The 22756-nt window shown below is 37.0% G+C and overlaps 2 protein-coding genes across 3 annotated transcripts in view; one reads left to right on the forward strand and one right to left on the reverse strand.

Annotated features, from left to right (window-relative positions):
- Positions 1-12815, reverse strand: part of necab3 (N-terminal EF-hand calcium binding protein 3) — a 37729-nt gene extending 24914 nt beyond the window's left edge. Inside the window, exons 1-2 of the mRNA XM_005460798.4 lie at positions 12522-12815; positions 7973-7997 (exon numbers count right to left, since the gene is read on the reverse strand). Coding sequence (XP_005460855.1) covers positions 7973-7997; positions 12522-12644 — 148 coding nt within the window. The 5' untranslated portion in view covers positions 12645-12815. The remainder of the gene's footprint in view (positions 1-7972; positions 7998-12521) is intronic.
- A 620-nt stretch (positions 12816-13435) lies between these two features.
- On the forward strand, positions 13436-22726 carry rbck1 (RanBP-type and C3HC4-type zinc finger containing 1). 2 transcript variants are annotated; one of them, XM_003456084.5, is made up of 12 exons: positions 13436-13740; positions 14114-14258; positions 14582-14678; positions 15761-15959; positions 16302-16444; positions 16559-16732; positions 17223-17383; positions 19192-19288; positions 19480-19659; positions 19751-19849; positions 21382-21525; positions 21659-22641. In XM_003456084.5, exons 1-12 carry the CDS (start codon positions 13701-13703, stop codon positions 21737-21739), a joined length of 1560 nt encoding a protein of 519 aa, XP_003456132.1. In that variant the 5' UTR covers positions 13436-13700; the 3' UTR covers positions 21740-22641. The 2 variants fall into 2 exon arrangements, with proteins under 2 accessions (XP_003456132.1, XP_019214873.1); XM_019359328.2 differs by lacking the exon at positions 14114-14258 and having other exon boundaries at positions 21659-22726.
- Positions 22727-22756: the final 30 nt, after the last annotated feature.

The following is a 22756-nucleotide window of genomic DNA, read 5'->3' on the forward strand; positions in this document are numbered from 1 at the left end:
CCTTGTATCAACAGTTATAAGATGATAGGCTCAAGAGTGGTTACGTGTATAATACGTATATTACATTTTTTTCTCCTTGCTTGAATGATTTATTGTTTTTGTCCTCTTGTTTCTACCAAATCTTGGTTTCAGTAATACTAAACTCAGGAGAAACATCTTGCCTAACATTAAAGAGAAAATTGAGCCACCTGATTGGATCGTACTTCCCATGGATGTGTGTACATGCTGGATAAGACACTACCACCTATCTTAGCTTGGATTTTTTACATAATTCATTACACATGTGGTACTTAGTTCTGGAAACTATTCCATTTAATTCCCTTTTAATCTCAGTGTAAAGGCTCAAGAGCTTCTGTAGCCATTTTCTGCTTATTCCATTGTTTTAGAACCTTTCCTGCTGTAATGCTAGAAACTCAGTATTGTTTTTGTTGTGACTACCACAGCTGCAACCTTTCATATTAATGATAATATGGATAAAGAAAACAAAAAAATGAACTGAATGACTAAAAAGTAATAAAAAAATCTTATTTTCTTAGAATTAACTGACAAAATATTTCAATATATATATTTTATGGTTTGAATTGTTGATAAAATAATAAGTCATATTTTAACACAACTGTCACTTATTTAAACATGTAAATATGATGATTTCTATAAGACAAAGCAAAACTATAAATGTTCTAACAGATAAAAACAAATTTCTAATACTATGCATAAGTATTCCACAAAATAGAAATGTAAAAGCACTACAGATGGTGAGCACACTGAATTTTTTCTCATTCTGCTCAGACTAGTTAACAGTGAGCACAGAATTTTGTGACAATGCACAGGAAAATCAATAGCAGATGATAAATAGCTTGGTTGTCATCTGTGAAGAAGTGTTCCTTCGTGAGCCTATTATAAATCAGTCTGCAAGCACAGATTACACAGATCAGTCAGCAGTTAGCCTGCCAGAAAGAAGCTGCTAGATGTTTTTAAGTGCAGCTGAATAAATAGACTGGGCATATTTACCTAAAAAGGGAAACAGAAGTATACTCGAAGGAGTTGGAGACGTGATTAATCAATGCGACTGAGTAACATTAAAATAAAGAATGATGAAATAGAGCTAAGACAGTCATATGCACAAATGAGTATGACTATGAGGTTGGTAAATCCACCAAATAGACTGCACAGAGAGTCATATCAGGGCAAAATCAGGGCAGCTAAGAAACTCACACTTTCACACTTTTAAAGTTTGGCTCTGGCTTCTAACCCCCTGAGTAATCCAACCCTGCCTATGCAAAGACAAGGCAAAAGGAGAGTTTAATATGCCATGGAGTTCCACTTGGTTGACTCAGCAAAGCTGGAAATTCAAGGGCAAGCTGGAAGACCATCTGTTCAAGTGGACCCATATTGACACTGTTCAACATTACCTCTGACCAGAATGTGCAATGTGTTGGTCCAGACAACAAGCTGCCCTCGCCACTTTGGCCCACAATCTTTTTTTGAATCAAAATCAAATCTTCCCTGTCACACAAAAAGTGTCTTTTGTTTTTTCCAGTCTCTCTCACTGCCTTTGTTTTCTCTGTCAAAATACAAATAACTCTTACGTACTATAAATGATTTGGATCACCGCACATGTACTAGTATCTTGGACAATTTTTAATTCATATTAAAAATCACATTTTAGTTGATGTGCATGTTGAAACAGTGATTGATGTTTTCTTGGTTAGAAAAAAAGCATGACATATTAAAAGCTGGTCATCTTTTAATAGATTTCAATAGACATATATGCTGTTCCACTTATATATACTTATATATACTATAATTTGATGCCATCTGTGCTTAGTATGTTGACTCAGAGACTGTAGATCCTGCCACATGTCACAGTGCTGTACTCGGAAAGATTCCTCTTCATAGAGTGCCAAACAAGACACACAGCAACAAGGATCAGCGGCAACACTTCTCCATTTGATTGCCAATTGACAGCAAGTAGCAGTCTCCTCTGTTCATTTTGACATTTCTGGGTTAAATGTCTCTATCATAAAAGAAAAAACCCCAGACAAATACACAAGCCTGAACATCATCATTTTTCAAAGGCTTTCAGTTGATGTCAATGACATCCTGACCCAGTGTACAGCACTACCTTGACTTTTTGACCTGCCTTAGGAGACATGAGAGTATAAGTTGTAAAAACATGCAGATTAGCATGTTTAGATTACAGTTATATTTGCAGCATTAAATTAATTAAAAAATCAGTAATAATCCTGACGGAAGACATCAAAAGATGAAAATATGTCTAAGCATCAGGGAACATCTGCGGCCTGTTGGTTCCATCCTCATATCTGACACATCCATCTCCTCTGATGGATGCAAAGATGAGAATGGTGGATGCTGGAGCACTTATTTCTAAAATGGGAAATTCTTGTATAGTCAAGTGTTACTCTAAAATGATGTTGATCCTTTACGATACATTATACAGTTGCATTGTTTGCCTTGAGATCACTTAAAGAGCAGGAAGTATTGAAGGAAATGTCTTCTCTTCCCCTCCTCATGGGAGAATAAACTATGTGAACTGCATTTTACATGAGTACATACAGTATAACCTAGTTTAAATTAGCATCTTTTTCACATTCCACTAAAATGAATGAAGTTTTCCAGCCATTAATCAGTGTTGAGTTTTATATAACAGAAGGAGGTGCACTGAAATGCCACTGACTTCCATTTGCTCTTTTCATCCTCCACAGTCCTATTAGATCAGCTACAGTCTCTAGCTACCAAACATTCACAAACCAAGTATCAGCTGATGTCCTTAAATTAATAAATCATGCATGGCCCACTGGCACATACGGTGTCTAAGCAGATCTCACTTCCTAAAAACATGATTTCTGAGGCTTTGTAATGGTCATGTTTCCAGATAATGTGAAGTTAATGCGATTTTACAGCAGCCAGTCCAGAAACGCTTTCAGAGAACAAACTTTCAGAGAACAAACAATGACTTTGATGTTGAATAATTGAAACCACAGTCTGCAAAATGAATCACTGTCTGCATGTTTTTTGACCTGGTTTTAAAGAAAACACGAACTGCCTGAAACAGACAAAATACATTCAATGCATTTTACATGAGGCATGATACTTTTAACTTTTTTATTCGTGTAGTCAGGGTGTTTTTAAAATAAGACATTTCTGTTCAGAAAGTAAGGACAAAAAAGCTACATGGAAACCATATGCAAGGATTACAACTTGCTGACAAGGGAGAATCATAAAAAAGAATGGGCATTACACGACCCGAACCCACACTATAACCATTTATCACTGAAGCAGTTGTCAGTACAGCTGTTTCATTTGAAAACAACAGATGTGTTGAACAGAGATGTGGAGGGGAATATTCGAAGCTGAGCATGTAAAACAACCCTTTAAAGTGAACCAAAATTTAAATAGCCAAAGCCTCCATTTAACACTCCGCCGTAGAGAAAATTCCATTATAAAAGGAAGTGGCTTTAAATCATGCTGACGGTTGGGGCAAAAGCAATATGCATATATTGTTCTTCATTAGAAAGAAAAATCACTTAGGAGTTTCAAGATGTAAAAAAAACATGTTTCCAAAGAAAGAAAGTGCTCCTTTTTTAAAAAAGCTAATGGGACACAGCCTGATCATATATAACATTTTCTCCTTTACTTTAGTTTATAAAAGTCAGATTACTATAACAAAGTGTTCACAAGACAAGAGTAAACAAGAACTTGAAAGTGAGTACGTCCTGTAAAGTAGGGCACAAAGTAGGGCACATTCATATCTTTCCAAAGGTTAGTCCCATTGCAGACTCTCCTAAGAGGTTTATAAATTCCCCATGAATGCATCACTTCAATAGCAACAAGCATTACGAAGAAAGATGGGTCTTGATTCCTTTTGGTAAACTTCTATGCACCACTGTATGCCCACATCATTACAGATTCTGGTATTCTTAGCACAAATGCTCTACTTAGGATGTGTTGCACCTGGCCACCTGTGAGAAAGTCTAAAGCTGCTCTATATCTTCCATATTCCAACTTAAGTTGCTTTTAGAAAAAACAACCTATTGATTCTCCACTTCAGTAATAACATAACGCTGACAGGTCTTATCCACCACAGAGCAGATGTTAGAAGAAAGATGAGGTTTCATCTTCAGTCATAACACTGCAAGTGTGGTCTGCTGATTTTAGATTATGTATGTGAATATCTGAAAAGGGAGAAATAACATTTTTCCATAAGAAAAGCTGGGGTTATTTAAATTATTCTTAGGATTTCATGCACATTGGTCTTAGAGTAGTCATTAAAAGCAGGATGTAGTTGAAGTTTAAAACTTTTGAATCATGATTTTAACTTAAGTTAAAATATATAAGATTTTTTTCTCTTATATTTGACAGCTATTCCAAATTAAGGTCCATAAATTATTCTTTTCCGGAGGTTTTATCTGCATCATTACTGTTTAGAGTCTGGTCACTAGTAATGGAGAGAGAGTTTTATTTATTTATATATATATAATTTCAAAGTCTTTACAGCATACTGTTTAACTAGGAGTAACTGCTTGAGATGCCGAGCTACTTTCGGATTTTGTTTTTCATTAAATCTGGTTTCTGTCTAACCAAAGCGTGCCCAATATTCGGTCTCATTTTAGCTCTTTTTAACCATTTATTCTCATTTTCTATTATTCACTTCATATGCACAGAAACTAGTTTTTAACCTTTAGGAAAGATCATGGTGTGGGTTAAAATACACCTCAATTATAAACAAATACATAATGCATTGCATAAAAGATATACTATATAAAAGGTTGTATCAGCAGGTGTCATTGAAATACAATTGTTATACCTTATGAGCTATGACACAAGACACTATATATAAGTTAGTGAATAATATTGTACATTTATTATACATCCAGGACAAAACTAAACATAAATTATAATATTGCTAACAATTTTTAGATATTTACACAGAGACATTCTAATAACTATTTACTCAACTTTATTATCCATCATTGTTACTATAACCATAGTAACACTTTATAAGTTTTACCAAGACAGGATGTGCTTAGTAACTACCACTTTTCTATTATTCAGTGCATTCTGATGGTGTCATCATATTATATTCTCCCCCTAATCCCAGTGCCATTTATATTTCAATTACTAATGAAAAATAACTAGCAGGGGTTGTAAGAGAGAATATTTTCTTTGTGTTTTTCTGTCATTATAATGAAACAGAGAATACATTTGGCTGGAAGCAACAGAACAATTCATAATGTATAAATCCTGTCATAGGAGATTGTTAAGAGCTGCTGAGAAGTAATTGTTGTGTTGAGGTAGACCCTGTATACGCAATAATGTCCTACTGATGTGCACTTCTTCTTGATTTGCTTTGGCATGTTATTTCATCTGATGTTGAACCTGCTGTATATGTTTTTTTTTCAATCATAGCTGAAAGAATTATAACTAGTGTATGTCAAGCAAAAATTGTCCTGTCTCATTAACCTCATAAGCACAATAGAGGATTCTTACAAATGACTAAACATACACTGTGACAACAAGAAGGGCTCTGTTGACAATCTATATGCCAAAAAGCATTTGATTCTGTTAGATGAATGGTATTATTTTACGTTATGGGTGGAATTATCCTATCCTATCCTATCCTATCCTATCCCTTGCTATACTGTACCATATTGAAAACAATAAAATACATACAATAACAATGAATATATACCCAAGACTATTCAATGGATATCATTTCAAAAACAGAAGAAGATATTTGGAATTAAGGTAAAGAAAAGGAAAACCAAGTATGAGATGTTAACAGACAAGCAAAAGTTTACTTTCTAGGTCAGACTAAATGTGCAGTCCTTAATGTTCAAAACCATTTAGTAAGTAGACATGTTTCTGATAACAAAAATGTTTGAATAAAATTGAAAAAATTAACTGTAATAAAACTACATAAAGTAGATGATTTTCAGGAGATAAATTACAACTTTGGCCGATTGGTTTGATGGACCAGAAATGCATTTCAGTCACAATTGAGATAGAAATTCATGATAATTTTTAAAGAGCTCTTTAAAAACTGAAAAGCAAAGCATGAAAATTAAAGTAAGATAGGAAGCCAAAGGTCCTTTCATAATAACACAAGAGAAATGACATACAGTGGTTAACAGCATGCTTACTCTCGAGGAGAATCTTTAGCTGGAACTTAGTCATTTGTTTATTATTATAATATTTATCAAATTTCTTTACCAAGGCTGACTGTTGGAGGTCCTGCATCAAATTACCTCATCATCCATGACAAACTTATTTAGAATTTGGACAATGTGTGTTTATAATTTAAAAGAGCTTCAGTGGGTGTAATCAGGGAGTAGCTTAAGAAAGAGATATGAAATAACGAGATTGACCTGATTTACAAAATATATATTACTGAGACGATTTTTACACTAATACTCAAATTGGTCAGACTCCATTGGTCTCAACAGTCATTTTTCGATCTTGGAACATTTGTTCTGTTTATTTAAAAACACAAAGATGATTTGACAAAAAGAAATAAAGCTTTGTTGTGGTAGAAAAAAGAGGACACTTATTGTTTTATACGTTTTCAACTTTAGGGCCTAAAAAATGTAAATGCTGACCAATCAGAACTTTGCCTTTCCTAAAATTATCGATTGTGCACTTAATACACGCCAAGATGCATCCCAGTATGGTAGATGTTGATGTGAGCCAGTCTCTGCCACAATTTTACGTATTTTCTTCTGTACTTATCTTTAATCTAAAAGCGCTCTCTCTTTGCACACTAAGAAATGCATGCTTTCTGTTGCACTGTCAAAAGTAATCACAAAATAAAAATGGATCCTTTTGTGCCTCAATGTCACCGAAAAAAATGAAAATTGCTTCTGAAACAATAACAAATACCAGGGGCTGATATCAGTTTAGCAAAATCACAAACTATTTTTTTCTCAACAAAACAAGTCTCTGGTGTAATACAAGAGACATACACACATACAAGAGACACGGCAGCCACTTTTGCAGTCATCTTTGTCTGTTTGCTTAATTTATTAATAATCCCAGAGCACATACTGTATAAGCTGCAGCTTCACTTCAATCTCATTTCCTGAAAATTGCTCATGTAAACTATAATGAACCAATCTGAGGGGGAAGTCTGTACAGCAACAAGTAATTTCATTAAAATTAGCTGAATGCATTAAACATCACGCACCGATAATATTGATGCATTAATGCTGGAGTCTCCAGGGGCTACTGGCACAAATAACAACTACAGTAAGCGCTTGCAATGCTTATATCTTGTCTCACTGTCAAATTTTACAAACCAGAGGGGCCCTTAAGACTCCTGTACAGTGTGAATTAGGAGGCATCTACTGGTGCATTTACTGTACATTCACACCAAACTGATCAGGCTAACCAACAGTGAGTGTGGAGCTACAGTATCATTGTGAAGTTGCACAGTCCTTGGTAGAATGTGCCATTACCATGAGGTAAAATGAGTAAAACAAACAACTCATTATGACACAGACATAGGTAGCATGTATGTGTACAGATGTCCAACTATGACGAACATTTTGAAATACGAAGTCTATCCTGTACGCATTTGGCAATAAATTTTGTTGCTAGAAAAAATATCTTGGCTGCGGCTGTGTTAACATGACTCATAATAATTTGTAAACAGCACCCGCAGCACCCAAACAATGCAGTTTGACAGGAAGAAGCTTTATTTTGTGTGGCATGTTCTTCCAAGTTTGGGCTACAATCCAGAATCTTAGAATAATTTTAATTGGGTGGAAAAACTTATTCAAGCATGCAGAGGAAAGAAGCTTCACTTGAAGAGTCATTCATGCAAATTCCCCCCCTTTTTTTCTCCATCCAGATTGTTTGGGGCATAATAACAAGTGGAAAGATGTGGAGAAATAACAAGCATGCATTGTGACAAATTATTCATCACCAAGCATATTATGTACTGTTTACTCACCGTTTTTGTCTGCTCTGCGGAAAATCTGGAAAACAAAAGGAGGGGGGAGAGGATGGTTATTATTTCTAGCATAGGATCACTGAAGGGATTCTTGCAATAAGCAGGTGTAAATTATTAAGAATCATGGCAGTTTGTCAAAAACACAATAGGATGTTTAACGCCTGCAGTTCGTTTATCCTGCTGCACAGACTAGAAAGATGACAAGAAGAAGGACATTTACAAAGGCTGTTATACTCTGCATGAGTGAGTCATGTTAGGTTGAAAGCAAATTGATAGTGTCAGTTCTAAAATAGGTTGAACAATTATCATTCTAAAGTAAACAGTCATTTACTTCAGAAGTGATAATTGTACGGTAACACCACACTCTGGTTATCTTCTATTTGTTTGACTCACTGATGCTTTTTCATTAATTTCTTAGGAGGTCTAATATGGTAGGTAGTAAGAAGAATAATCATTTGCTATGTGTATTATACACAATTTTGTTAAATATACAGTATGTAATAATATGCAAGAGTAACAGTAAGTCACAAATAATGGGGACTCCAAACACAAGATACTATCTGATCCAGTTGCAGCTTATTTTCTCTGGCATGCAGCTTTGTCTGCAAACAACACAGAAGTCCACCTTTCACTAAGTTGTGATTTTTTTTCACTATGAGCATCTGAACATTTGACAGCAGGAAAAGCAGAAACAAAGCCCTGCTCCCGTATTAGTTTACTGTTTTGCTTAGTTCAACATAGACATCGTATCAGTTTTATAACGTGGTAACAATGTTCGTTTGAAGCCAGTTCATGGATTATCAGTCTAATCACAACGATGCTGTGCAGTATATAAACAGTGCTGTGTAATCTTAATAGATTTGGCTTCCTCCATTCTGTTCCCAGTGGGGGACTCTCATGTACAAAAATGGCTTGAATTAACAGTAGCGGATGGAACACTTACGTCAGTCGTATTATTTAATACACCAATGATGACTATATGAAGACAAAACTATGACTGCACACACCACATCACTCAGCTGCAGCAAAAAAACCCCCAAACAAATATATATACATATATATATATATATATATATATATATATATATATATATGTATAAAATCTGTAACTGGTCTGTGTTTGATAGTGTAATGTGGCAGTAGTTACTGTTGTAATTGTTATGGAGTTTAAAAAAAGATAAAAATCTTCTTGTTTTTAGCTGAGTTTTGAACCACCAGTAATGGCAACTTATAAAAAGCCCACTTCTCATGCCGAAAAAAACACCCATCAGATAAAATCAACAGTATAGATTATTCACTAAAAGTAGAAAAATCACTAAAACTGAGGAAAGCCATTTGTTTGCTGACACGCAAAAGACAAATGTCCACACAACAGGATAAAGCTCAGGGTTGATCCTGTAAAGTCTATGCGGCTGCTTTGAGAAAAAGAGTTATTTTTTGGTCAACATGTAAAAATCTACTTGTTTCATTTTTTTTTTCTTTAGCTCAGTGGAAACATTATTGTCCAGAAAATAGAAAATGGACTGTTTGGCTTTACCAAACAACATGAAATAGAAACAAAACAGAAAGCTACACCAACACACCATCAATAAATAACAGGGTTAAAACAGGGCTTTAGATGTAGATTTAAAGAAAGATCACAGCCACAACACAGCGACTAAAGTAACTATTGTGAAGGCTAAATATATATTTTTTAAAGTGTTTGAATACACAATCAAATAAAACTCAAGTCTACTGTGCACCGCGATGTGTCTTGAAAATATGAACATGAAACTTAGATTTTTAAACCAACTTTAGTTTAATCTGTGCACTATAATCAGAATTTCACAAATATTAATTCAGCCACACAAACAAACATATGTGTGCATTTGTAGCTGTATGCAGCTTGGTTGTCATCCAGGTGAGCAGAACACAATAGCTTCATTAAGAGAGTTTGAATGTAAGCTCTGCAACGAAAACAACGGATTTGTTCTCTTTTATTGATTCTCTTTCACTCCCTGAGACATTTATGTCCAATGTTAAGCGGCATGACTCGCGTGCTCATTGGTTTTGACCTACAGTTTATTAATCCTGCAGAATCTGGTCCTCGTTTTAATTTACCATAGGTCAAGAAGCTCAAGGTTTGCACCTGTGCCCTCAATGTGTCTGTTTGTCTCTCCACTGCTTCAATCCCGACTTATAACAAGAGCCGGGTCATAACGAGTCACTTCATGAAACACTGGCTGCTCTATTTTTGATTCCTCATCCTATTAAAAGCAACATTGCACTTGGATTGCACATAGAAAGGACAATCGGAACACTCTACTTATCTTACATGAATACAAATTTGATGTTGTACCGGCTTTAGGGTTCTGTCACTGCACAATCTCAGTCAGCAGCTTCTTCTTTTTCACTTTGGCACTGTGACCCATCTAGCCAACATTTTCCGCTCCTCCTCTATTCCAGGGAGATCAGGTATAGCGTTAAATGTGTTTGTTGTTTGGCTGTGTCTTTTGACTCTCCGGTGTCAGGAGACGATAATGCATCATTTACAGCAAGCCCAGAAAAGGTCAGACCTGCTTCCCAGTGTGTTGCTGTTCTGATGTCATGGTGGAGGGTATTAAGACGGTGGGTTATCTCAGGCTCTGCTTTCACACCACTTGGTGCAATACTTAATAAAAAAAAAAGCATAACATCACAAAAAAAACCCCTAATAAATACGCTTTGTTGTTAGTAAATGCCACATGATTTACTTTCTGTGAAAATCCAAAATATTATATTTTTCTTTCTCAGTAGCAGCAAAAGACGAGAAGAAGCAGAAATAAGTGCCAGGAGTCAAGAAAGCCTAAGAAAAGCAGACTTGCTGCATTCACAAAACAAAGACTTTAAGAAGAGTAGCCAACAATGCAAATGATGAAACAGCCTCATACAACCCTAGCACAATCATTATTAGTCACTAGAATCAGTCACTTTTAAAGGTTTGCTTTTTCTTTGAGTTATTGCGATCTTTGCATCTCTAACGTTAGTGACTGGCTCAGTATCCTGCCATTGATGCACTGATGTGCAGATCTGTCTGCAAATTAAAGCTTATGTTGCATGCAAAACCAAGCAATTAAACCAATTTATAATAAATTGGTTTAATTGTTACAAACAATTACAAAATGTTCTGAATCAATTAGCAGTCCCATCACATTTAGTCATTAGTCCCCTGTCATTCTGTTGTGTATGTCTCGTAACCACTTGAAAATCAGTAGGTAGCACTGCAATAACAAAGGATTGACATTACTCGCTTTTACTTTAGGAACACAAAATCTTTATGCAGACTTAAAACTGTACTGATGGAAATGTCAAACCAACACAAAAGATTAAAATTCTTAAAATCTCTCAGCTGTCCCAGGGGAATATTTGGTCAATCTACAGAATGTTTGCAGTCTTGGAACATGGTGCTTCTGCACCAAATAAAGGTGGGAAGCAATAAAGAGAAAGAATGAGGAGAAAAATGCAATGCACAGAGCAACATGGCACTTAAATTCAAGACGGCAGGTCCGTTTCTGACTGAGACTGAGTATTATTGTATTCAGTACTGTCTCCTACACACAGTGTTTTAAACAATTTAAGCATAATTATATTTTGAGCATAGAACCGTCAAACTGAATGGTCTTTTTTGTGTGTTAGTGCTCAGTCAACAGAAAAGCTCAAGGCTGAAGACTGAATATGAGAAGCACTTCAATCACATACCCCATTCAGGGACAGTGCACACTTTTAAATGGACATTTCTGCAAAAGTAATGTCCTTGTCTACACAAGGTTGTAGTCAAAGGGAAATGGAAAGCTTCACACTAGTGAGAGCTCAGATTTGGAAACATCACTGGTCTGCTAACCTCTAACAAGATGACAAGATGGATGGTGGTTTCTATGGCAGCATTGCAGGTTAATCAGGCTGTTACTGTTTTGAGCACAACTTAGGGTAAGCTGTGCATTATAAATCATAGCACCATCTTTGAGTGAAGTTTTATTTGATCACTTAGTTAGTTTTTTTTTTTAAAATTTAAATAAATATATATTGAATATTCACTGTTATGCACGTATTGCCTCTGAAAGCCCAGAAGTGTTTGCATCTGTGCGTAACAAAAAGAGGAGAACCCCCAGCAGTCCCTAAACCTGTCAGACTGGGAGCTTAATTTATCATGCAGAGACAGCAGCTGCAGCTTTTCCTACTTTCCTACGCACACGCGCGTACATGGCGACGCGCACACCACACAACATCTGATAAACAATACTGTAACGATGCTGTTTTCATTTCCACTAAATTATCTGGAAAGTAATAAGTAAATAAGAGGGAGAGAGAGAGAAAAAACACATTTAAATTTGCAGCACTATATCAACTGAGACCAAATCATTTCTTTTCTTTTTTCTTCATTCAATCTAATATTATTTGAACAATGAATATATTTAGACTTACAGTTAATACAAAAATACAAGAAAAACGTTTCAAGTATGACTAAAAAGCAAAAGCGTCAACAACGTGTTCAGTAATACTAATACATTAGTAAGAGAGCGGATCCACTCACATCATGAAAAATAGTAAGCCCCTGTCCGGCATTGTGCGGCGGCTGCTGTTGCTGCTGAGCCCGAAGATGCTTCTGTTTGGCCGACTGCAGGCACATAGTGATCATCTCTGTACAAGCCAGCATCTTCGACCGCAACGAAACACGTCTAAATCAAACTGTTGAAGTCTAGAAGGCAAAAGTAAAAGGAAGATGTTGCTGTGGACGAGATTAGGGCTCCAGGTGCAAGAGATGTCAAGTGCAGCCAGGCAGGCGGGGACTCGGGGACGCTCTGCAACTTTGTGGTGCGCAGCTGAACAAACCCGCCAGCCCCTCCTGCTGGAGCCGCTGTGATTGGCTCGTTTATCAGCATCTGGATTAAACTGATCATCACTAAAGCTTCTTATCTTCCCATAACCCTTTGTATATCTTTTTATTTTTTCAGTTTGAACGCGAAGACACAGTATTAATGCTAGAGCTACAATATACGACCAACTTGCCCTAAGAGTGCTCATTCATTTCCAGAGTTGTTAACACTGATAAAACGGGCTTTTTTTTAAAGGGCTTCCATAGTTCTTAAGTTAAATATACAGCGACTGTAATTAATCTGAATTAAATATTAAGTCCAAAGTTGTAAAACCTGAACGTTAAAATGATCTTTTTTTAAAACACCCTAACAGTTCAACCTTTGACATACACTGCCATCTGCTGGATGTGGGAAGTCACTATTTCAGATGTTTAAAAAAGGTGTGGGGGGGGTGAATTTACAATTAGATTTCATGCATCGGCTGTTATTTATTTTTGGACTTTTTCGTGTGGTTATTAGTTTTAAAATAATGCATTTAACTGATTTAGAGAGGAAGAAAAAAGTGTCAACAGGGGTGGGGCGAAAGAAATTCCAAAGCGATCCTTTAAAAATATCTCTTCCTGGGCGTGAGTCAGTTTCACTTTCCGTTCTACCTGACAGGGACTGAGAAGCGAGAAAGCGACGCAGTGGGAGCGCTAGAGGAGTACTTCTGACTTCTACTTGGCTCTCTTTTGCCCTCTTCTCGGGCCTGTAGCTGCCTTTCTTAACCTTAAACCGAACTTGGAAAGGCTCTGTCGGATGCGGACTGAGGAAGTAGAGTGAAATAGTTTTAAAGGCAGCTCTGTTTTGTTACAGCTGCCAGGGAGCTTAATAATTTTATTATCTGCCGTGTAGTAATGGCTTCAGAGGTGGCACCGAGGGTCGATCCGACTGAGGGTAAGCAGCTCAATTAACTTTCGATTTTGTTATGAAGACTCCAGATACTTTTTGACAACTACGTATTATAAGATCTCAGAGTTGTCCTAGTAAAACAGAAAGCGTTTTGTATGTGTCACTGCTTGTTATCGATTTCTTAGTGTAGAGATTGTGAAAGTGGCACTGTTGTTTTGGTCAGACTCAACGCTTTATCCTGTCAAATCAACAGACAAGCCGCTATCAATTATATAAATTTTCATTTACCATTGCTACGTACGTGTATGTTGGCATGGAGGATAGAAAGAAATCAATTGAGAATACGAAGAATTAAAGAGAAACGAGTTATGCTGACAATAAGTCACGTGACGTCCCTCTTCCTTTGCTCGCGGTGAAGCGGAGGAGCTTGCCCGGTCTCTGACTGAAGCCCTCAGCAGCGGGGACTCTGAAGAAGCAGCTAAACTGTGCCAGAGGCTGATCCAGCTCTCCGTCCGGGTGTCAGTCACCATCAGCAGTCAGATCTACCCCCAGGAATCCATAAGGTGGGACACAGCAGTGTGTGGGCATATGCCTGTGTGTACTTCCCTGTTTATTAAAATGCCTCCACGACAGTAATACCACAGACGTTGCTGTTTATGGGGTTCCCCTTTTTTATTTTTAGATTGGGTCTGTTTTAATTTGGAAGCATGCAATGTAAACAAGAATTAAGGCCAAGTGCCCAAAACAACAAACAAAAACAAAATATATGCATATATGACTGTGGTTACATGCTGGAAATATCAAAATAAGAACACGAATGAATGGACATGAATGTTCAAGTGAAAATAGTAGAGGGCTGACATGTTCTGTTGTTCCTGTTCTACAGGTTGAAGGTTGGAGTGGAGGATGGACAGTCAGAAGACAATATCCCCGTGATTCTTGAGGTTACTACTGGCATGACAATCGCACAATTAAAAGACAAGGTACTGACGTGAAAGCACACACAACACAAGAGGCAATTTTCTTCGGTTCTTTTATTATTATTATTTTTACTTAAATATTGTCTTACCAACCTATGATACATTATACATATAAAACCTAAAATGGAGCTGAGCTATGATCTATTAAAGGCCACTTGTGAAGTTTTCTTGTAACCAAAAATGTTTATGCACCACTCATAATAATGCCATGAGTGTATCATGGACTTTTTGTCAGTAAAGCCTTGCCCCTAAATGCAATTCAGTATTGTTTATATCAATGTTTATCAGCGAGCAGTCTTTTCTATTTTCTATTTTTATTTTAAATTCAGATTTGTTTCAGACCTAGTGTCCAAAGTGGGTTTGCTCATTTCAGTTTAGATTTTATTGTTTGAAAATTTGTAGTTTTAGTCATGTTTTTAAAAGTTTCACTGTTAGTTTTACTGTTTTATTGTCTAGCATGTATACGCTAAAGGCAAAAGTTAGCAAAGTCATTATAAGTATTATAAAGATTGTAAGTATCTTATTACCTTAAAAACACCTAACTTTTTTCGAAGCAGTTGACCCATTCTTGTAGATATCCAAAGTCTTAATAAACATCTTCATCAAAGTCTCCTCAGCCAAGCTGTGATAACAAATTTTTACCAAACGAATAAATACTAAAACTAAGGATATTTCCTCTTTTCTATTTTTAGTTAGTTCATGTTCCAAGTTCACAAAATCATTTCAGTCAGTTTTATCTTTCCGAAGTCTAATATTATTAGATTTTTTTTAAAATTTTAGTTAAGTAAAAGTTTTTTCACATCTAGTTTTAGTTTTCAGTTTGGTGTTAGTTAACTATAGTAACCTAACCACATACACACAGTAGCAAAGTTGTTCACCGAATCATACAAAAACAGCCCCACAGTGCTACAACAGATCAAAACCCTCCTGACCATTCTTGATGTCTTCTATGCATCAAAGCGTTTATTACTCTTTAGAAAGTGGCTTATGTTATTGTCTTTAGGTTTACATATTCACTGCATTTTGTTAAACCACAATGAAATTCCAGTGGATGAGTTACTTTTTATTTTATTTTATATTCAAAGATCAGCCAAGATTTTGGGTTCCACCCATTGCTGCAGCGCTGGGTGATTGGGAAGCGGCTGGCTCAGGACCAGGAAACATTATATAGCCATGGCATTCGAAATAGTGGAGACCAGGCTTTCCTGTTTATCAAGTCTGCCCATGCTGCTCATCTAACACGGCATCAGCACAACCTGGACCAGGAGCAACAACGTATAGATGGTAAGTAGTAAACAGTTGTTTTACCTTTTGAACGATTTTTTTTTCTCCTGCCCCTGCCCCTATATGCCACATATTTCACTGTCTACCCTTTTTTTCTGCTGCCTAGCCTGACCTGTCTCCCCAATGTAAGTTGTATATTGTATGTATTGTCTGTATGGTCATCTAGGTCCGTCATCTTGGCTGCAGGCAACTGCAACTGACAAATAAAGCTTATCCTTATCCGTATCCTTATAAGAAGAAGTGCTTTGGCTATGATAAACACAGACAGATTTTTATCAGCAAAGTATGCCTTATTGATGTTTAATAACACTGAGGTTTTATACAATCAAAATCTATTATTAGGTATCATGGAGTCGATGCAATCACTGCAGCTGTTTCCCAGAGGTCTGGAAGGAGGTGGTGGTGAGAAGATAGTTCCTCCTCCTCTTCCTCCTAGAGACCGAACTGCTACTGTACCCAAGCCTCCTGTGGCTCCTAAACCTCAGGTCAGAACACAACTAGACCCTGCTTTAGCAATGGGCCTGCACATATAATTGTTTAAATACAGTAGTGCATGTTTTAGAGATGTGTAAACATATTGTATGTCTTTGTGCATGCAGTTGGGATGGGCCTGTTCAATGTGTACATATGTGAACAAGCCAACACGTCCTGGCTGTGAGATGTGCGGAGGGGAACGGCCAGCAGAATACACTGTGCCTGACATCTACCAGCCAGATGAGGAGGAGACTAAGAGGATTCAGCAGGAAACACTTGCCACGATGCAGTACGAACAGGTAAAAGTGCTGCTTGTAAAAAAACAGCTAAAATTAAATCCTTTTAACGCGGTCTCACATTTATGTGTGAAATAACCCTAATCACCTGGGGTCATTAGAAAACCTGAAATATTATAGGAAATAAGAGTTGTGCTTGACAGGTTTTAAAGAAAAATGTAATGTTTATATTAAAACATCTGTATATTTGTTATAAAAGAAACAGACAGAAAGAAAGAGAAAAAAAGCTACAGACACAAACCATCAGTTTAATTAACTCATTAAATCTTGTTTTGTGTCACTTTTTTGTTTAAATTCCACATTTTAAACTACACATTGTTCCTAGATGATTTGCCACGCATTACCATTAAAGAATAATGAGAGCTGACTTTAGGGGCACAATAAAACTTCTCAGCTTTCACTTTCTATCTTCGGGAAAAGCTGAATTACTATGTTTGTAATGAGTCATGCAGTTTATCTGAACCTCTGCTGTGCATGCTACTCTGTGATAAAGGCTCAGCGGGAGGAACGAGAAAAGAACTATTTGCACTTGTTGGCAACAGAAGAACAGAATCTTATTCCAAATGCCAACGAGGCAGATTGTCCAATTTGCTTCAGTAATCTGCAGCCAGGAGAGGGCATCGTGCTCAGAGAGTGTCTCCATACCTTCTGCAGGTATGACAGAAAATAGCTTTGTAATATGACAGAAAAATGATTAGGGATGGGTATTGATAAGATGTTCACGATTCCGATTCCATTTTCGATTCTGTTTAACGATTCGATTCTTTATCGATTCTCTTATTGATTCTTTTTAAAAAGGAGAACACACAGGTCGATTAGCTTAGAACTTTGTTTTTTATCTTCTCTTTGAACAAGACAGAAATTTAGGAGTAACATGGCCTTACAAACCCAACAGTGAGATCTTAAGAGATCCACAGCCTACGGCTCTTCAATGGGGTGTCACAGGGTCCCCAGGAATAAAAATTGTAAATGTAAAATAATAAAATAAATATTCTTCTGTAGCAATAACAAAGTATAACATAAATTATTCTGTAGCAATTACACAAGAATATCCAGTGATGTCCCTGCCTACAATTAAACACATTCACTTACCGAAAATCGGGGGCATCTGCTGTGGCAAATGGGTGCAAGCCTTTGACCACAAACTTAGTCACTGCTCGGTGACATTCGTCTATCCTGGCCTGAAAGGAGATGCTACCGGTAGACTGCAGCGAGAACTGCGTCTCATCATGGTCACCTAAATGCACAGTAATGGCAGGTTTTGTAATAAGGCAGATCGCGCTAACATAATATGCACTGTTAGCTGATTATTTACCTGCCGTATTAACGGGAGAGGACGCGCAAACGTTACCGCTGCTGCTGGGTTGAGATTCACGAGTCCGGAGCGGAATTAAAAACACGACATTCATTTAAGGTTATCGCGTGTTTTGTGAGCAAATGCTTTTGCATATTTGTAGTGTTTCCTCCTTTAAATGAAATATCTACTTTGCAAGTATTGCAAGTGGCCCTGTTGTGATCCGTTCTCCTAGTATAACCAAACTTTTGAGCGTTTGAGCCGCTTAGGCGCCCTGCCAGGTAAATGACGCTCCGCAACGTGGTGACGTCATTCGGGGCGACTGGAATCGATAAGGAAATCGTTTGCAAAAATGGCAAACAATTCCAAGGAATTGAAACAGTGGGAACCGGTTCTCAACAAGAACCGGGTTTCGATACCCATCCCTAAAAATGATCAAACTATTCTGTCTGCTTTCTTGGTCACTTTCTGATTAGCTAACATTGACCTTTACACCACCCATACCATATCCCAACTTCCCATCTGCTAGACCTTCGCAATAACGTCCTTTACCAAAGTGCATCTAATGTCATCATCAATTTGATGCCTGTATTCACAGTACAAATCTAGCCATTGCATTTACTACTGTTACTACTGCTAACTGTACAGTGGAGTTACATGACACACTTGACTTACAACTGATTTTTGAAAAAGAGCCTTTATTTAAAAACAAAACAAAACAAAAAAGATTTGGCATTTTAGTAGAATGAGTCAGAGGGGAAATATGCAAGAAATGGTCTGGGGAAGAACTAGGCCTCTGCAATAGTCTTTCTCATATGGGCTGCCAGCTCGGCAAGATGGGCTACAGTGGAGAGTTTTCTTGCATGTACTGCCTGGTTCACTCACAACATTACAGTGGGATTTAAATCTTTAGCTAATTTATTCCGTACCCCTCAAGCATCTTTTTGAGCCATGTCTTGGCGTAAGTCTTGTTTTAGACCCCAAACACCTTCTTCTCCTGTAATTTTAACTACATGTGTCATTTTTTGTGTATATCAACTTTATGCATATGCAGTGTTTCATATGGGATTAAATGTGTGCTCGTTTTGAATTATAAGAGTCAGTGTATGCAAAATGTGCATTGTGCTTAATATTTTATGTATATAATGAAGTGTATGTGATTACTCAGGGAGTGTCTAAAAGGGACGATAGTAAACAGTCAAGATGCTGAGGTGTCCTGTCCTGACAACTGTGACAGCAAATTACTGGACCGAGAGATCAAAGAGGTGAGTGGAAGCCACGGGGACACAACCTTAACCTTCACATGGTCCATGTTTGATAGTCATACATCACCTTTCTTAAAAAATAAGAGAGACGATAACTTTAAGAGAAGAAAATATGTTGACAGCCATACAGTATGTAATCTCTTACTCTTCATATGTCTCTGTTATTGTTTATGGTATAATCCTGGGTCCAGCTGCTCACAGAAGAGGAACACCAGCGGTTTCTGGAGTTGCGTCTGAGCATTGCAGAGAGCCGCTCAGAGCACAGCTTCCACTGTCAGACTCCCAACTGTCGCGGGTGGTGCATCTATGAGGATGAAGTCAATGAATTTCACTGTGAACTCTGTGATGAAACCAACTGCATTCTCTGCAGGGTACCTTTGTTACTTTGATACCTTAACTGAACAAAGTTTCATTTCGTGTAATAGAGAAAGCACCAAATGTAAAGGACATATATGTTTTCAGGCCATCCACAAAGACATGAATTGCAAGGACTACCAGGATGACCTGCGTGTACGAGCAGAGAATGATGAAGCAGCTCAGAAAACTAAACAGATGCTGGAGGTAAGTCAACAAGTGCTTTGTTAATTACCCTGAACAGTGAAAACCTATGAATGCTGGCAAAGCAAAGCAATGTGGATTAAGAAGCAGAACACAAATGACATTGTTCATACATTACAAACAAAATAATACATTGTCTCTTATCAAGGACTATAATTTTTCTCTTATCCAGAGTGAAATAGCCAGATAGGCAATTTTGTAGAATCTTAACCCTGTGAAATAAATCATGGAACAATCAGTCATTTTTTTTTTACAATTAAATGTTCTTTCATTAATGACTGCTTAATGAGGCAGTTTCCAAACTGTGACAATGATTTTGGATACGTTAATTAAACATTCATTCCATACATCAAAATCCTCAAGTAAATCCTCAGGTATATCTTAGACTAGTGTCTTTATTAAGGGGGAAGCAAGCTTTGGCAAGCCCTTGTTTCTCTGTGGTGGAAACATGAATTTCCAGTCAGCATCTGTGGTGATCTGTTGCGCTCTTAACACCTTCTGTCTAATAACCTTGTGGTATTCACCACATGCTGTAAATGTATCTGTTCTGTTTTAGTTGCATGCAGGCAGTTACAATATAAGTGGTAAATGGCCTGTATTTGTATAGCGCTTTTCCAGTCCCTAAGGACCCCAAAGCGTTTTACACAACCAGTCATCCACCCATTCACACACTGGTGATGGCAAGCTACATTGTAGCCACAGCCACCCTGGGGCGCACTGACAGAGGCGAGGCTGCCGGACACTGGTGCCACCAGGCCCTCTGACAGCCACCAGTAGGCAACGGGTGATATATAGGTGATATAATGTTTTTATAAACCCATTTGTTTTCATCCTCCTTATTAAAGCTTTTGCTAACCTTTATGACAATCACAAAGAGAAAATAAGATAATCTATTTACATGAAACCATTATTACAATAATGCAAATTTGGTATTGATGTAATTTTATTATATAAATTTAAGGATAGTTGACTTAGAAATTGAATTTCATGTTACATACCCTCTACACTAACATGCAAACAGAGTGACCCTGAGTAAGGTTAAGCAAGCGTGGATTGCCTTGAACCTGCATTCTTTCTAATAGCCATTAGGGGACAGTTTCTCTGGTTGCAAAAAGAACTCTATGGGAAAAACCCTCCTATCTGACCTCAATAAACGTCTTATTGAATGCATAATGTCAATTACGTATAATGTCAAAAAAAAGAGAGAAAAAGATATATATATGTATAGTCTGTATTGTATGAAAAGGGAAAATAAAGCATGATATGCTTCAGGGCAGGTTGTGATTGGCAGCGTCACAGTGGCTAGGTCCATCTTTTATATGCAGGCTATGGCAAGGATTTCGGTGTTGGATTGATACGGGGCTTTACTGTATGGAATACAGCAAAGTTAGGTCATCATATTTCATTAAGGTTTTGAGTCAAGTGGATAAATTGTATTATATTGATGTTTTTGTTTTTCTGTACTTTTTAAAATCACCCTCTCAGGCATTTTTCTCTATGGCTACTTCACACTGTTTCACTGTATTCAACTACAGAGCCTGCTGCAGAATGGGGAAGCCATGAAATGTCCACGGTGTGACATCATCGTCCAGAAAAAAGATGGATGTGACTGGATCTGCTGCTTGATGTGCAAAACAGAAATCTGTTGGGTCACTAAACAAGCTCGCTGGGGCCCAAATGTAAATCTCTCTCTCTCTCTCTCTCTCTATACATATATATATATATATGCATTAAGATAGATAAACATGTTCAGAAAGGTTTCTCTATTGTGTCTGAGACATGGTTCTGATTTCTTTCTTTTCTTTTTTACAGGGCAATGGTGACATAACTGGTGGATGTAGATGTCGAGTCAATAATCAGCCCTGTCATCCTAACTGCCAAAACTGTCACTGAGGGAAGAACACTAATGAACTCATATTAGAAACCCCAGTGAAAGCAAATACGCTGTCTGGATAAATTCAAACCACATCTCATGCTCAGATCTCTGATTTAATGGTAGTTTGATTTATTTCACCCTCTCTTTCACTGGTATGTGGACAAAACTCATCATCTATCTTGCTTGCAATGTATCTAGTTGTATTAAAAACTGTTGTTAGTACAGTGTGAGGCGGAAAAAGAGTTATACTGGGGTTTTTTTGGCACAATACCTTCTCATCTCTAGCTACTGCTTTCTTCTAGTTCATTGAGCCAATTGTGATGTTGTTTACTTGAGTTTGGATTCGACTCAGAATTTATCAGAACAAGCATACCGAGGTAACATTTTACTTTTCTGAACAAAGATGCAAAAGGCCTTGTGCTTATACTGTATATATTAGCACTCCAAAGATAACTGTGCATGATAAGGGCTTTCTTGTTTATTTTGTCTGTAAAGTCTGATGATAAATAGCAATATTTTTCATTAATTTATTTTACAACTAAGAATTTTATCTATCAAACACCAGGGCAGTTGTGGTTATAAGTACTATTAATGTCTTCCCAATACAAATAGTCAGCACTTTCTTTTTAAAGTCACTGTTTTTGTTTGATATGTTACTAAAATAATTGGCTGGTTATGGGATTGTTCAGTCGACAAATCAGACTGTGGTTTAGTATGTTTTGATTTTCTTTTGTTTACATTGAATGAATGTACTCATAATGAAAAACAGATTGCTCGGATGCACTTAATGGCTATAAAGTATCATGTGTATAATGCCTTTCTCTGCAACTAATTCCTGTATTAATTCCTAAAGAATTACAGGAAATTACTACAAATAAATTATATTTGATTTTGTATTAAAGCTTGTTGTTAGGCTTTACATTATTTTTCTTGAGTCATGAAGCAGTATGTATTTTAAATATGGACATTATGATGTAACTGTATATTTAAACAGCTCAAGCATCTGGCGACGTTCTAGTTTGTCATCTTTTGTG

This window comes from Oreochromis niloticus, linkage group LG5, assembly GCF_001858045.2.
Source record: "Oreochromis niloticus isolate F11D_XX linkage group LG5, O_niloticus_UMD_NMBU, whole genome shotgun sequence".
Lineage (NCBI taxonomy): Eukaryota > Metazoa > Chordata > Actinopteri > Cichliformes > Cichlidae > Oreochromis > Oreochromis niloticus.